Here is a 13,851-nt window from a genome sequence, read left to right on the forward strand (position 1 = left end):
ATTAGCATTAACCTTAACATTTGTATTGCTTTTTATTCTATTGTAGTTATCTTCTACTGATTTTTGTGGAAGATATATACATTTCAATGCTGATACATATGAAATGTCCTGTAAGAACTCATACAATCTTTTTAACAAGTTATTAGTAATTCTTAATCTTTTTCATCACATAATTGGACAACATGTATTAAAATATTTCACCATAAATTCCCATGACATCTGTGGACTGGATATTGGACAGCAGATTGAATAGGACTTTTATTTTGGTCTGGCGATATGACATCATAAAGCTGCGCCATGCTCCTGCAACTGTTATGATTAGACTGAAGAAAGGTTTGTGGTTTTACGCATTTAAAGAGTTTAAATCGATACACGTTGATTTTTATTTGAGGTATGTGACCAGGTATTATTGAACATATCCCTGTAATATGCTTAATGTAAGAATATTCAGTTTTTTTGTGAGTAAGCGTAACAGAAAGTAACAGTAACGTCTCATTTCGCGCACTATGTCGTGTATCAGTTTATTGTAAACACGAATTCGGTTTTGGTAAGTAGTGAGTAGAGTCAAAACATTGTAAAAATTCAACGAAAACAAAAATATTTGTATTAATAATTATACATTTTATGAACAATTCTCAAATGGTTTCATTACAAGGTAATCTGCTAAATGTACAAATCTTTAAATATGAAGTGTCTGTATTATTTATTTTAATATATTGTAGTGCTTGTTTTGAGTGATTTTTGTCTAGTCAGTTTATTTAAGTCCATTAACTCTCACTCTGACTGACTCCCTCACCAGTGCGCTGAACTACTGAACTAGAGCTGATTGAGACGCACTCAGAGATTTACTGTGGATTTATTTTTTTTTCTGGTAATTATTCTCATCTTAAACATGATAAATTGTTCAAACACACAGGAACACTCCTGGAGAAGCATCTGAGATCCACGACACTATTATAAAGATGGCGTTGATTAAACAGGAGAGTGAAGACATAAAGATTGAAGAAGTGTTCAGCGTTAAACATGAAGAAACTGAGGAACAAACAGGTTAGTTTCATTCGGTCCTTATTAAAATGATCTACAGAAATGAATGATATTTTTGAAGAATGTTGTCATATGAATTTCCTGAATTAAAGTGAATTAAAGCGGTTTTATTTGACATGGAGAGGGTCTTCTCTTGTGGACAGACATGTTTGTTGAGATCACATGACCAGAGAAATGGAAATAGTGTTTCTGCATGAACTTTAGAGGACCTACACTTGCATTATATAGATTAGATAGATTATTTATATGGATTATAAATCTCAGTGTTGATCCGAAGAAAGGAAATCATATACACCTGGGATGGTATGAGTGAGTAAATGATGAGAGAACATTAATTTTGGATGAAGTATCCCTTTAACTATCACCACAGCCCCATCAAGCACCTTTCACTAAACCAAAGATTGAAACCAAAAACAGTAATATTAATGATAATGTTAACAATTTATGAAAGGTGGCCCTTATTACAATAATAGACTTAAAAACAATCAAGTTTGTTGGTGGAAAAATATTGATATTGCCAAATCATGAGATTAGTTACAATTATTATTTTGATGTATTGACATCCATTTTATTTTAAACCCTAAACAAGTCAGTCATTTCATTTGACATGAGATCACTGCAGTTAGCAAATAACAACAAGCCCACAGGCCGTTTTTAGGCAGTTTCACTTGTATAAAATTAACCCTAAGAAATGACCCACAGGCTCAACCCAGCTTTTGACTTTCCCCCTCAGACAGAGCGAGCGTGGGCTTATGCAGATGTATTTAGAGGTTATGTTTTGCTATTGGCCCTGAACGTATTTTTGAACAATCTGCTTTCTTAAAGGGGTCATATAATGGTACATGCACTTTTACAAGTTGATTGTACTGAAATGCGTGTTGGCAGTGCCTGTACACAACCATTATATAATGATAAAAATCCATCCAGTGTTTTTTTTATTTTTATCTCCTTATATGTTTTCCCCTGTCTCAAATCAAGCCGCTCGACCATGTGACGTCACACGGTCGGACGCCCCTTCCACGATTGTTAATTGACAGCAGCGTTTCAACACAGACCCGCCCTGAGCGAGCTGTCATCATAGTCCGCCATTGTTGATACGCTGGAGCAGAATGGCATCTAATGCTGGGTACACACCAAAAGATTTTTGACATCTTATAAGATTTTCAAAATGTGACAAGACCACAAACATGAGGACAAAAAATCCTAGATTTAAGCGTTTTGCTCCTATAGTGTGTGGTGTGCCATGATGTGACAAAGACAGCACACCACACACAAACAGATTTTCAACCAGGGTCTCGACTATGAACACAGGGAATCTCGCAAAATATCGTGAGACTTCAGAATAAGCATGACGGACAACATGCAGGAAGAAATTGCGATAATGTTTGGAATGATTTTCACAGAAAATTCACGTGAAAAAACCATTGTACCTACCATTGTATATAACCTTTTATACAGAAATATATTCATTCTTTATTGTCTTTATTTATTCTTTATTGGATTTATTGTCTCTTTAGAAAAAGTTATTTAATCCCTCTATAGAACCTCACTGAACCCTTAACACTCAGCTTCTTCTTTTTTATTTTTTTAAATCTTTTTTATTTTTTGATTTTAAGAATTACAATTACAGTCGGGGGGGTACAAAGAGTAAAGCCGATAAACAAACATAAAAAGACATATACATAAACAGTGACAAACTTAAAAGTTAAACAAAAATTTGAAAATGTTTACAGATTGAAACGCACTTTGCAGCTTTCTTATTTTTCAAACCCAATTGTGTTTAGGTATTGCAAAATTTCTGCACTTAAAATGAAAAACAAAGGCTTGTTTCCTTGAAATTTACACTTATGAATACTAAATCTTAACATTAAGCTTCCTGCAAGTGTGTGTGTGTGTGTGTGTGTGTGTGTGTGAGAGAGAATGACCGTGTCTTCCATCATCTCGCTTTCTGATTGGATATTGTTTTGTTTCACGTGATAATCTCCAGAGCGTGCGCGCGTTTGTCCTCGGGGTTCCCCCCCACACATCAGGATTTCTGATCGTAAATATTAAACATGTTTAATATTTACGATTCGCGATCGGAGCGGCTCCGACGTTCTTCCGAGCAGGTTCGGACACTCTTAACACACCTCACACCAAGGGAAAATCTGATAAAATAATCTGTTAAACCATCAAGATAATCGGGACATAGCTAGGATTGTCGGAAGGGGGGAAATCGGCCCAAAATCAGCCCGATTATCTTTTGGTGTGTACCCAGCATAAGCGATTGTGGTATTCTGCTCTTGGGTGTAATAATGAACACAGCATCATTTTGATGTTTCTAAATCCGAACCACTGAAGAAGCAGTGGCTGAGTTTTGTTTTCGAAGGGAATGTTCCCCACGATCAACGTCAATGCTTTCATGTTTGCGCAAATCATTTCTCACCAGACTGCTTTATAAACAAGGGTCAGTATCAGAGCTGATCCTGACCTCCCTGAGGCCCTAAGCAAAGTTCTGTTTAGGGGCCCTCATACCTGACCCGTGAGCCATGAACCATTTGCCATTGCCACACAGTCACACCTGACACCCCAGTGTTCCCACTACAATCCCTCCTTTAACTAGTTCTAGTGAAAATGTAATTCTTGATATCAGAAGACATTGTTACTACAAAAAGTTCATTCTTAGTATCAAGAATTCACATTTTAAATAGTACAAATTGAATTATTGATATCAAAAATGCATATCCTGTGAATGAATAAAAGCTAAAATGGCACCATAGCATGTCACTGTGTTTTAAATGATACTTGATGGTTATTATTTACTCAGGGATGTGCATCCATATTGACCAGAATCTCCAGCCAATCAACATTTTAAATTCAGTGGAGCCAATCAGTAGTCAATGTCAATACAGATGGTAATCAACCAGAATGCCTATTACCGCCGCGCCAACCGGTAGTAAAATAAACCAGTCGCATTTCAAAGTCATTCGCGAAATGACCGCCAGGTGGCGCAAAGGGATATTGTGCAAAACAGCAGCAACTGCACAAAACTAATTTAATACCAAAAATACCAAACAAAAGTAATTTATGTGCAATGAAGCTGATTATTTGTACTATTCTATTGAGGAATGAGACGAATGATGAGCGCTTCTCGCTCGTGTGAGCAAACACACATTGGAACGTTTGGGCATTTCTCAACGAGTAAAGTCATGGCCGAGTGGTAGAACTTACATTTCGATCATTTAGATAACACGAGTTCAAATCCCGAACCAACTTGGACCACTGAAGTTTTTATATTAGCCTATTAATGCATTTTATAGCCTATTATTGATGCAGAGAGATTTGTCTAGTTCAAAAACTCTGTTACACCATAGTTTTTTGCTTATATTTATAAAATAAAATTACCATGCATTTCCATTTTACACTAAGGAACAAATACAGTGACTTTACTTATAGCCTATAATAATTCCAGTCGTAATTTCAAAAGCAGTTCTGTAAAAAAAAAAAAAAAAAAAAAAAAAAAAATATATATATATATATATATATATATATATATATATGCAAAATCATATAAACGGCACTATTTTTTTTAACGCTTGATTAACGCAGCGCGAATTTTCTGTTTGACCCGTGGCCCAAAACCTAGTTGGAGAAATGGAGATACACAGTGTTGCCAACTTAGCGACATTGCAGACCCATTTAGCGATTTTTCCCTTCAACAAAGCGCCCAAACCTTATTTAGTTTCTGAGAATCTACCGGTACCGCCGGTACTGCTCTCCCAGCACGCGCGCGCGCCTCTCTCTCTCTCGCTCTCTCTCTGCGTCTCGCGCTGGAGAGAGGAGCAGCGCTTTAATTCAGTTAAACACAGATATGATGTTGCTTCTCTAATTTTACATGCAAGTGTAGCCGAAATCGCAAAACAGATATTGTGTTTATCTTATGTGTATTTGATTTAATCAGACGACGGCTCGATTATCAGGATTTTTGTGCAGATTAACATCTTGGAAGGGAGAGCTGGTTATGTCTTAGTGGGTCGCGTTTCAGTCACCATTTCATATTCATTCCGTTGTTTGACAACAGAAACAGTAAAATATACCAATGAAAACAGTTTTATTGAGAATTTAGCTTCATCAAAATGTTCGACTTGTTCTGTTCTGTGATGCGCGTTCGTGACGTCACGTAATACGCAATTACGTTGAAAAGGTCAAGTTTGATGTGTTTACAAATGTGCGGGAGGAGGACCATATACACAATTTAAAATGTATTTGTGTCAGTTTAACGTTTAAAATGCCCATTCGTGTGCGTATCCTGGGTGCTTTAATATTAAAAAGCCAAAAAGAATATTTTCTTCAGGACAGAAATTTTTCAAGCGTGACCTTTTCAACGTAATTGCGTATTACGTGACGTCACGAACGCGCATCACAGAACAGAACAAGGCGAACATTTGTGCTTATAAAACGTAAACTTTTTTATTTATTTTTGAAATGACCGATCGTTTCGCTAGATAAGACCCTTATTCATCGTCTGGTATCGTTTAAAGCCCTTTGCACTGAAACTGTCATTTGGACCTTGAACCGTTTGGGTCCCATTAGAATCCATAATATGGGGAAAAATCCTGGAATGTTTTCATCAAAAACCTTAATTTCTTTTCGACTGAAGAAAGAAAGACATGGACATCTTGGATGACATGGGGGTTAGTAAATTATCAGCAAAAGTTTTTTTTAAAGTGAACTTCTCCTTTAATTCCTTCATTATCAACACTTGAATAGCCTATTGCTAATGTCTAGAATAGCGATTTAAGTGTGAATTGCAAACTCTTTGTTTTGTTTTGCAAACTCAGATAGCCTGTGGGGGGTTTGGAGAAGGCAGTATAGTTGCTTTATCGTGGGGGTGCAGGACAAGAGGTGTTAATGTTCCGTCTTTCATATGGAGAGTGTCGGATAGCCAGCCTGATGAGCAGGCAAAGGCAACATTCTTTTAAGGATTAATCTCAAAATCTCCAAAAGTCCATATGTAGGCCCTATATCTTATTAAATTATACATATTGTAGTTTTATTGATTGTATTTAAAGGTTTTCCACACACAATTTCAATTTAGCAGATACAGAGCTCTTTAATTCGCGATCAACCTCGTTTTATTGTAAGGTGAATTCAGCAAGGCATGCTGTGTCTTTGAAGCAACAAAGGCTATTTGTTACAGTTTTTTCTTTCGTGATTTGTGTGGATGACACGCAGCGACATATACAGTATTATCAGCTGTATGGTGTGTTTTTACCCTGAAATGTTTAATTTCGAGAAAGACCCGGCACGCGCAGTGAGGGAGACAAAATAAACGTGCTAAAAAGAGATCCAGTGCGAGAGAGGCAAAGAAAAATGTCTGTTCTTAATTTGTTGCTTTGAACTATTTTCGTTTTGTACCGTTTATTTTTTTTTACTTAGCTGCAATTTCTTTGACAATTGAAATAGTGTTTCTTATTTTGCATCGCAAAGGGAATAAACTCTATCGATGCAATCCTGTTTTAAATAAATAAACTGTCCCGACACTTTATTTATACCTTGAAATGGGCTTTCAAACTTAATTCATTTTATTTTTATTTTACGGTTTCATTGTTTATTTTTTTAATTGAAAGCAATACTGTATTGAAAGTATTTTTTCTGATTTGTTCGATCTGTTTTGAAAAATATCTTCCGTTGCTTTGGCCGGTATCACTGTCAATCATCTCAATTTCGTGAATGATTCACAAAAAAAAAAAAAAATTGCAGATTAAAGACTTTGCAGCGGCTCAACTGGAATGTAGCAAATTTATGTTGTAATGTACAATTGATAATTAAACAAGATGCTTGACTTTAATAAACAGTTACATATTTAAGCATCAAGAATGGAAAAACATAAACACTGTCGGCTACACTGATATTCGATCTCAGATCGCTTGAAGCTCCGAGAGGCTCATGTTGTTGCGTTGACCACAGAGCTATCGTCTGAATACTGTTAAACTAATGTCGTATGCTCTTACAAAGCCTCATTGATGTGGCCTAATATTTTTTTATTGCAATGTTTGTTGATTTTTTTTCATTATTCAATTTATTAAATTTAATAAAATGTAATTACATTTTCAGCAATTTCACGTTCAATGTTTCTTTTGAATTGATTTGCTACCAGCTTTCAATCGCTCTCAATGAGCCGCAGCGGTAGATTACACAATAGAGAGAATAAACTGACACTTTGCAAAGTCTGTGATTGTAGCGCCTCTTAGCGGTGAGAGGCTGCAAATACACACCCGCAATAAAAGTATTATTCTGGTTGAGTACCATCTGTACATAGCTTTCCATATTGCATTAGTACATATAGGGCTGAACGATTAATTGCAACAAAACCGCACGCGATTTGCGATTATCTTATGCGCAGCTTGTCAGTGGAGTGCGGCTGATCGGTAGTGAATACTGCCCCATCTGAATGCCAGAGGGCGCTCTCATGCAAACACGATAAATATGCCCCGCCACAGAAGTACAATAACGGCGCATCATTCCAGGAAATCCCTATCGCTGTATCTGGATAAACAGAAGATTGAAACGCTTGATTAAACATGACTTATAAATACACGACTGTCTTATTCTGTGTAAAAAGGCACATCATCGATCTCACAGAAGGAGCTCAGCTGTCGTTATGAAGTGAGTTTGGAGTAAGTGCATGTTATTAAATGTTGTCTTTTGTTGGACAAGAGGTTTATAAATGATTCTCGTGTTTGGAAAGATGTTTGACGCGTGTTGTTTTTTTCAAATGCACGCAATTAACTCTCATGGTGCTTTTTTCTCTCTTTTTGTGACCAGAAGGATAGTTCCGCTTCATTTTCTCATCGATATTGTAAACATTGATTGACGCGCTTTGATACGAGGGGGAGGCGGGGCCTTGAGTAATTTGTGGGGCCCTACGCACCTTGCGTAGTGTGCGTATAGGGCTGATCGGCTCTGCAGACAGTATAAAGCTAAAGTAAAACATTTTTCATGACCATTAACTGTAACATCAATCTGTCAATGAACTAACGTATACATCAGTAAACACTTAGCGTATCTCACTACTCTATCCTGCCAGTACAAGATAGATCAAAGTGACATTACGTTAACCAACCATTCAGAAACGTCCTGTTCGAGCCTTAATTGTCGAACTTCTTCGGGGCCGTCATCTTGTTCCGGGTCCAACTCCAGTTCAAATTGAGACGGTTGCACAGATCTGTCTTCAGAGACTCCCGCTGCCATTCTTTCTCCAAAATATACCCTCAACTGTTGTCAAGGCAACACTCCACGTGTGTTGTGTCAAAACGCCCACAGATCAGAGGGGCGGGGTGAGCAAAGCTCATTATCATTTAAAGACACATGCACATAAACGGCGTGCTGAAAACAGAGCTGTTTTTGACCAGGTAAAATTAGTGTTTTCTTACAATACTAATGAGAATTTTTAATTAAAGGATAATTCCGGTATTTAACACTTTGAGTCTATTTTGTAGTTTGTTTTGGATGAACAAGTGTGGTGGACAAAGAAATTTTGACAATGGTTCCTGTCTCGACTTTTTGACTATTTTAGAATTGCCCATGACCGCTTTAGAATGGGAGTCTATGGCCATGCACAAACATGTCCTTAAAACAACCCTTAACGTTCGTTTTCAAAACTGTGCAACTCACCGAGTGGTTAGTGGTGTTCGTTATACGGTGTATGTATAAATCTTGCTGACAACGTTTCTTTAGTCATTCGGCAGTCTTGCAGCCTGAACCCCTGCAGAAAATCCACCCTCACACTTGTGATCTACTCCAGATGACATCTCGCTTTATGGTAGGGCATTCGCGGCGGCGGGTCAGGCTGGTCCTGCTATACACATGATGTCTGTGTTGCAAGCGTACCAGGCCGACCCGCTGAAGGATTTGGACCAGGGTCAGGGTCTACCCCCGCTGCCGCGATCGCCACCTTGATATCCACCTTGTATTTATATATATCTCACTTTAGAGAAGCGTTAGAAATGAGACTAGCTGTGAAATTCAGACAGATGATATTCATGTGTGAGCCTCAATATCTGGCTTAGGCATGTGTAATAGGAGTTTTTGGAGGCGATCTGCTTGAAGCATCCTCGCCCCGAGCCCCTCAGGATTTGAGTGTAGGTTCATTAGAGCTAGAGCCCATCAGTTCATCTTCTGTAAGGTCTAGTTTTGGAGCTGGACACGAATATTCAAATTCGGTGGGTTGGTATTCGATTTAAAATTTGGGGATTTTAATATTAATTTTTGTTTTTTGTTTTTTTCGTACACCTGGCATCCCCCTCGAAACGGTTCTTATTGTGCTTGAATATGTTTACAGTATAAAATTGGGCGAAATAGAATACTATTTTTTTTACAATACTCTTATTAGCCTTTTTTATATCGCCGTTTTAAAAAGGATGGACTATTGATGAAACCCAGACTTGTTATTCTTAATATATTTGCTGCTTCTTGGCCTACTAAAGTGTTCCCTGCAACTGGAGTATTCTGTCTAGAGTGGACAACTGCATGAGCTTGTATGGACAGAAGCGTGTGCCTAAGCTTGTATTTCGGTAAGCTGCGTTGCTTTGGCATTGTGGGAAATAGAATAATACCACCTCTCCACCTATAGCTGGTGTGTGGTGAGCGCACTGGCGCCGTTGTACTGTGGCTGCCGTCGCATCATCCAAGTGGATCCTAATGCTACGGAAATCACGCTGACCATCACGAAAAGAGAGAGAGAGAGAGAATGCACATAGGCTAGTACTTACATCTACTGTGTTTACGGGAATACTCGACTTGGCATTTTGAAATATTTCTGTTTATTTGGCCGTTTAGGCGCGCAACCGAAGACAAAGACTGCTTGTCCGTGTTGCGCTCGGAGCGTGCGCACAGCATCCTGTCAGTGTAATTCAGTTCTCTTTCGCGACTTATTGCGCTTTTAATATTTCTTTTCAATATAAAGCACATCCTGCTCTTTTCTTTCTCTTTCATTCATGTTTTGTTATTAATAACTTTAAACAGAATCGTCAACTGAAATCTGCGCGGATTATCAAAAATACGACACATTTATAGGACATAAAAGGTCTCTGCGGCAAAAGTGAAAGTATCAGTGGCCAGCGGGTGAAATGTCTCTTTGCGCAGCAAAGCTCCCGTTTCAATAAAAGGGTAGGCCTATATTAAAGTTTATATAGCCTACTTTTACATTTTCGCTGCTGTTCTAAAATGATTTTCGCCATTACCTTAAACAAGCTGCAGCTGCTTGACTCCCAGTGCAGGAGCTGTAGGTTACCACAGAAACGTACACGCACTTTTGCCGGTACAACTTGAATATTATCATTATCATAAACTTTTCATTAACTTCGGTAGGCTGTACAACAAGGGAATTGTAAATGGCTGCTTTTTCTGCAGAGAGCCGGACTCTGTTGATGTGTCTTAATTTTTTTATCGTTTGTTGGTAAAGGGTGAGAGACCTTGCGAGCCACATGATTTTTTGCCAAAGAGCCAGGTGTGTTTCCAAGAGCCAGCCATAGGTTCCCAATCCCAACCACTGGTGTACACGAATTAATAGATTCAATTACTTGACCTTTCACGAACTGCCGTGAGACTGGGCTGGTCTGACAGGGTAGGGGGCATGGCATCATGATGGTGGCTCTCCATCGTGATGTCGGTCAGCCATCATCGTCCATCGGCGGCACAACCCTAAAGCAAAGTTATTATACACTTACAGGTACTCCCTCCAAAGGACAGTCATCTCATTTTTCACGTTAAGCGTTTTAGAATGTCCCGAGGAAAGCCAACTTGTTAACGTTAGTTAATCAACTCAACAGTTGCTGAGGAGTGCAACTAAACCCAAATAATTTACAACTTTTATTACAATAGTGTATACAATTAAAATATGAAAGTCTCAATCATGGATTTTAATGTTTTGCATTGCTGTTTGATCGCGCGCGCTGAAGCTGAAGAGAACGAGCACCGGGAAACTGAAGAACTTTTCTAGCAGGTTGTTTAAATCAGCGAAACACATCCTTTGTGAGATTATTCAGATATTTATATTACATCAACTTTACAAATCTTATCTGCACAAAATGATGTGAATGCACAAGCAAACTTGACTGTGCTGGTCAGAACATCGGTATTCCCACAACAACGTGCTGAAATGGCAACTAAACCAAGATAATTCACAACGTTTTATTACAATAGTGTTCTCATTATAATGGCATGTATGACGTTTTAATTAAACTTTCAAATTCCGCATAAACTTCGGCAATTAGGTCTTGCTCTGCTCTGAGAAAAACTGTGCGCGCTCTTTGTTCATGGTGAGCAGCCAATAGCAATGTTGCTAATTAATGTTTCTACTATCAATACATATCCCCATTTAAACCAACGCATGAACGTGCAGTTATCTCAGAAAACTCAATCCAGCGATACTAATCATAAACAAAAAGTGTGTTCTAAGAAGCTATTTTGCCGGATCATGATTAGCTCGATGATATCATCTTGGATGTGCCAACTGATCTCGGATGTATTTAGCAACGTACGAAGAATGGACCCCTGGCTTCTTGCAGCTTTGTTACCGTTCGGTCATACAGAACAAGAAGTCTTCCAAACACCTCACATGCTTCATCTTCACAGTTTCATCTTGTTTTGCACAATTGAATGAGCTGGAGTTTCGGAAATTGCATTTGTTCTTGTTGTGCCTCCAGTGCCTTGCATGTAGGGATGCTGTGGTTGAAGTGCCTGACAAGCCGCCCAGCTGTAATCATAACCCGATGCACCAACACATTAAAACTGTCATTAACCACCAGCTGCAGTGTATGCGCAAATCAGGCTACTGAGTCCTATTTCACCCATCCGGGAGAGTTTGCTGCCACAATGTTTGTGAATTATCATAAACGCATACAGACACTTTCCCAGTTAGTCATCAATTAGTTAAGCTGTGAGGTTGTCAGCTGTGTGTTGCCATTTAAACTGGTGTTAACTTGTATTTGTCTTTTTTCGCTTTAGACCTGATGCCACTGAAAGAGGAGAGTCAAGAACTGAATAATATGCAAGATGAACATCAACATTTCAAGACTGAAGAGAAATCAATCATGAGACTTCACACTGGAGAAAAGCCTTATACTTGCTCTCATTGTGAAAAGAGTTTCGCTCATAAACAAAACCTTAAAGACCACGTGAGAATTCACACTGGAGAGAAGCCTTATACTTGCTCTCATTGTGGAAAGAGTTTTGCTCAAAAACAAACCCTTAATTCCCACATGAGAATTCACACTGGAGAAAAGCCTTATACTTGCTCTCATTGTGAACAGAGTTTCAATCAAAAACGAAATCTTAATGTCCACATGAGAATTCACACTGGAGAAAAGCCTTATACTTGCTCTCATTGTGAACAGGGTTTTGCTCAAAAACAAACCCTTAAAGACCACATGAGAATTCACACTGGAGAAAAGCCTTATACTTGCTCTCATTGTGAACAGAGTTTCAATCAAAAACGAAATCTTAATGTCCACATGAGACTTCACACTGGAGAAAAGCCTTATACTTGCTCTCATTGTGAACAGGGTTTTGCTCAAAAACAAACCCTTAAAGACCACATGAGAATTCACACTGGAGAAAGGCCTTATACTTGCTCTAATTGTGAAAAGAGTTTTGCTCAAAAACAAACCCTTAATTCCCACATGAGAATTCACACTGGAGAAAAGCCTTATACTTGCTCTCATTGTGGTCAGAGTTTCAATCAAAAACAAAACCTTAAAGCCCACATGAGACTTCACACTGGAGAGAGTCCTTTCACCTGCCAACAGTGTGGACAGAGTTTTGCACTTAAAAGCAGCCTTAATTCCCACATGAGAATTCACACTGGAGACAAGCCTTATACTTGCTCTCATTGTGAAAAGAGTTTTGCTCAAAAACAAACCCTTAATTCCCACATGAGAATTCACACTGGAGAAAAGCCTTATACTTGCTCTCACTGTGAACAGAGTTTCAATAAAAAACAAAACCTTAAAGACCACATGAGAATTCACACTGGAGAAAAGCCTTATACTTGCTCTCATTGTGGACAGAGTTTTGCACGTAGAAGCACCCTTAATTCCCACATTATCATTCACAGTGGAGAGAAACAGTTTATTGGAAGAAGAAAAACTTTCACATGTGATCAGTGTGGAAAGAATTTCAGTCATAAAAGTAGCCTCAAAACTCACATGAGACTTCACACTGGAGAGAAGCCTTTTATCTGTAAACTGTGTGGCAAGAGTTTTTCACAAAAAGGAAATCTTAAGGCTCACACAAGTACTTGCACAGGAGAGAAGCGGGTCACATTTTGAAAATGCTGTCTTTCTATGAAATGGCATAATGTAACTGAAATAAAAAAAACTGAATGAAAGCACATTAAACAGCATTCTTTGCTTCATTTTTAGTGAGAGAATGCATTGGTAATGTCTTCAATCTGGACTTGAATATGGCTACTGTTGGGGCTCATCTGGTGACATCTGGAAGTTTGTTAGAGCTGCAAATGCCTCACCACTGATCCTGACTCACTGCTAATTGCGTGACGGGGACTACTTCCAGATAGTGTTTACCCATTGCAAACTGCATCCAGAGAGCAAAGAGATGATAAACGCTATGTTTGCTCTCTGCTGCTGCTGCGTTGCATTGGTTTGCGTCTGTAAGCTTTGTATCTTTCTGTTTTAATCATTATTTATGAATGATTGATTAATGAAGAGATGTCTTATCGATCACAAGTTCAGTATGGCGTACCACAAGGCTCAGTATTAGGACCGTTGCAGTTCACTCTGTACATGCTACCCTTAGGAGATATCA

General features: G+C 38.4%; 1 protein-coding gene across 2 annotated transcripts; it reads left to right on the top strand.

Annotated features, from left to right (window-relative positions):
* Positions 1-262: 262 nt before the first annotated feature.
* On the top strand, positions 263-13,424 carry LOC311298320 (uncharacterized protein). Of its 2 annotated transcripts, none has more exons than XM_084421132.1 (3): positions 263-333; positions 917-1,047; positions 12,034-13,424. In XM_084421132.1, the coding sequence occupies exons 2-3, from the start codon at positions 963-965 to the stop codon at positions 13,353-13,355; spliced, it is 1,407 nt and encodes a 468-aa protein (XP_084277258.1). In that variant the 5' UTR covers positions 263-333; positions 917-962; the 3' UTR covers positions 13,356-13,424. The 2 variants fall into 2 exon arrangements, with proteins under 2 accessions (XP_084277258.1, XP_084277257.1); XM_084421131.1 differs by having other exon boundaries at positions 306-391.
* Positions 13,425-13,851: the final 427 nt, after the last annotated feature.

The sequence above is a fragment of the Rutilus rutilus genome (genome assembly GCF_951802725.1).
Source record: "Rutilus rutilus genome assembly, chromosome: 10".
In the NCBI taxonomy this organism is placed as follows: domain Eukaryota; kingdom Metazoa; phylum Chordata; class Actinopteri; order Cypriniformes; family Leuciscidae; genus Rutilus; species Rutilus rutilus.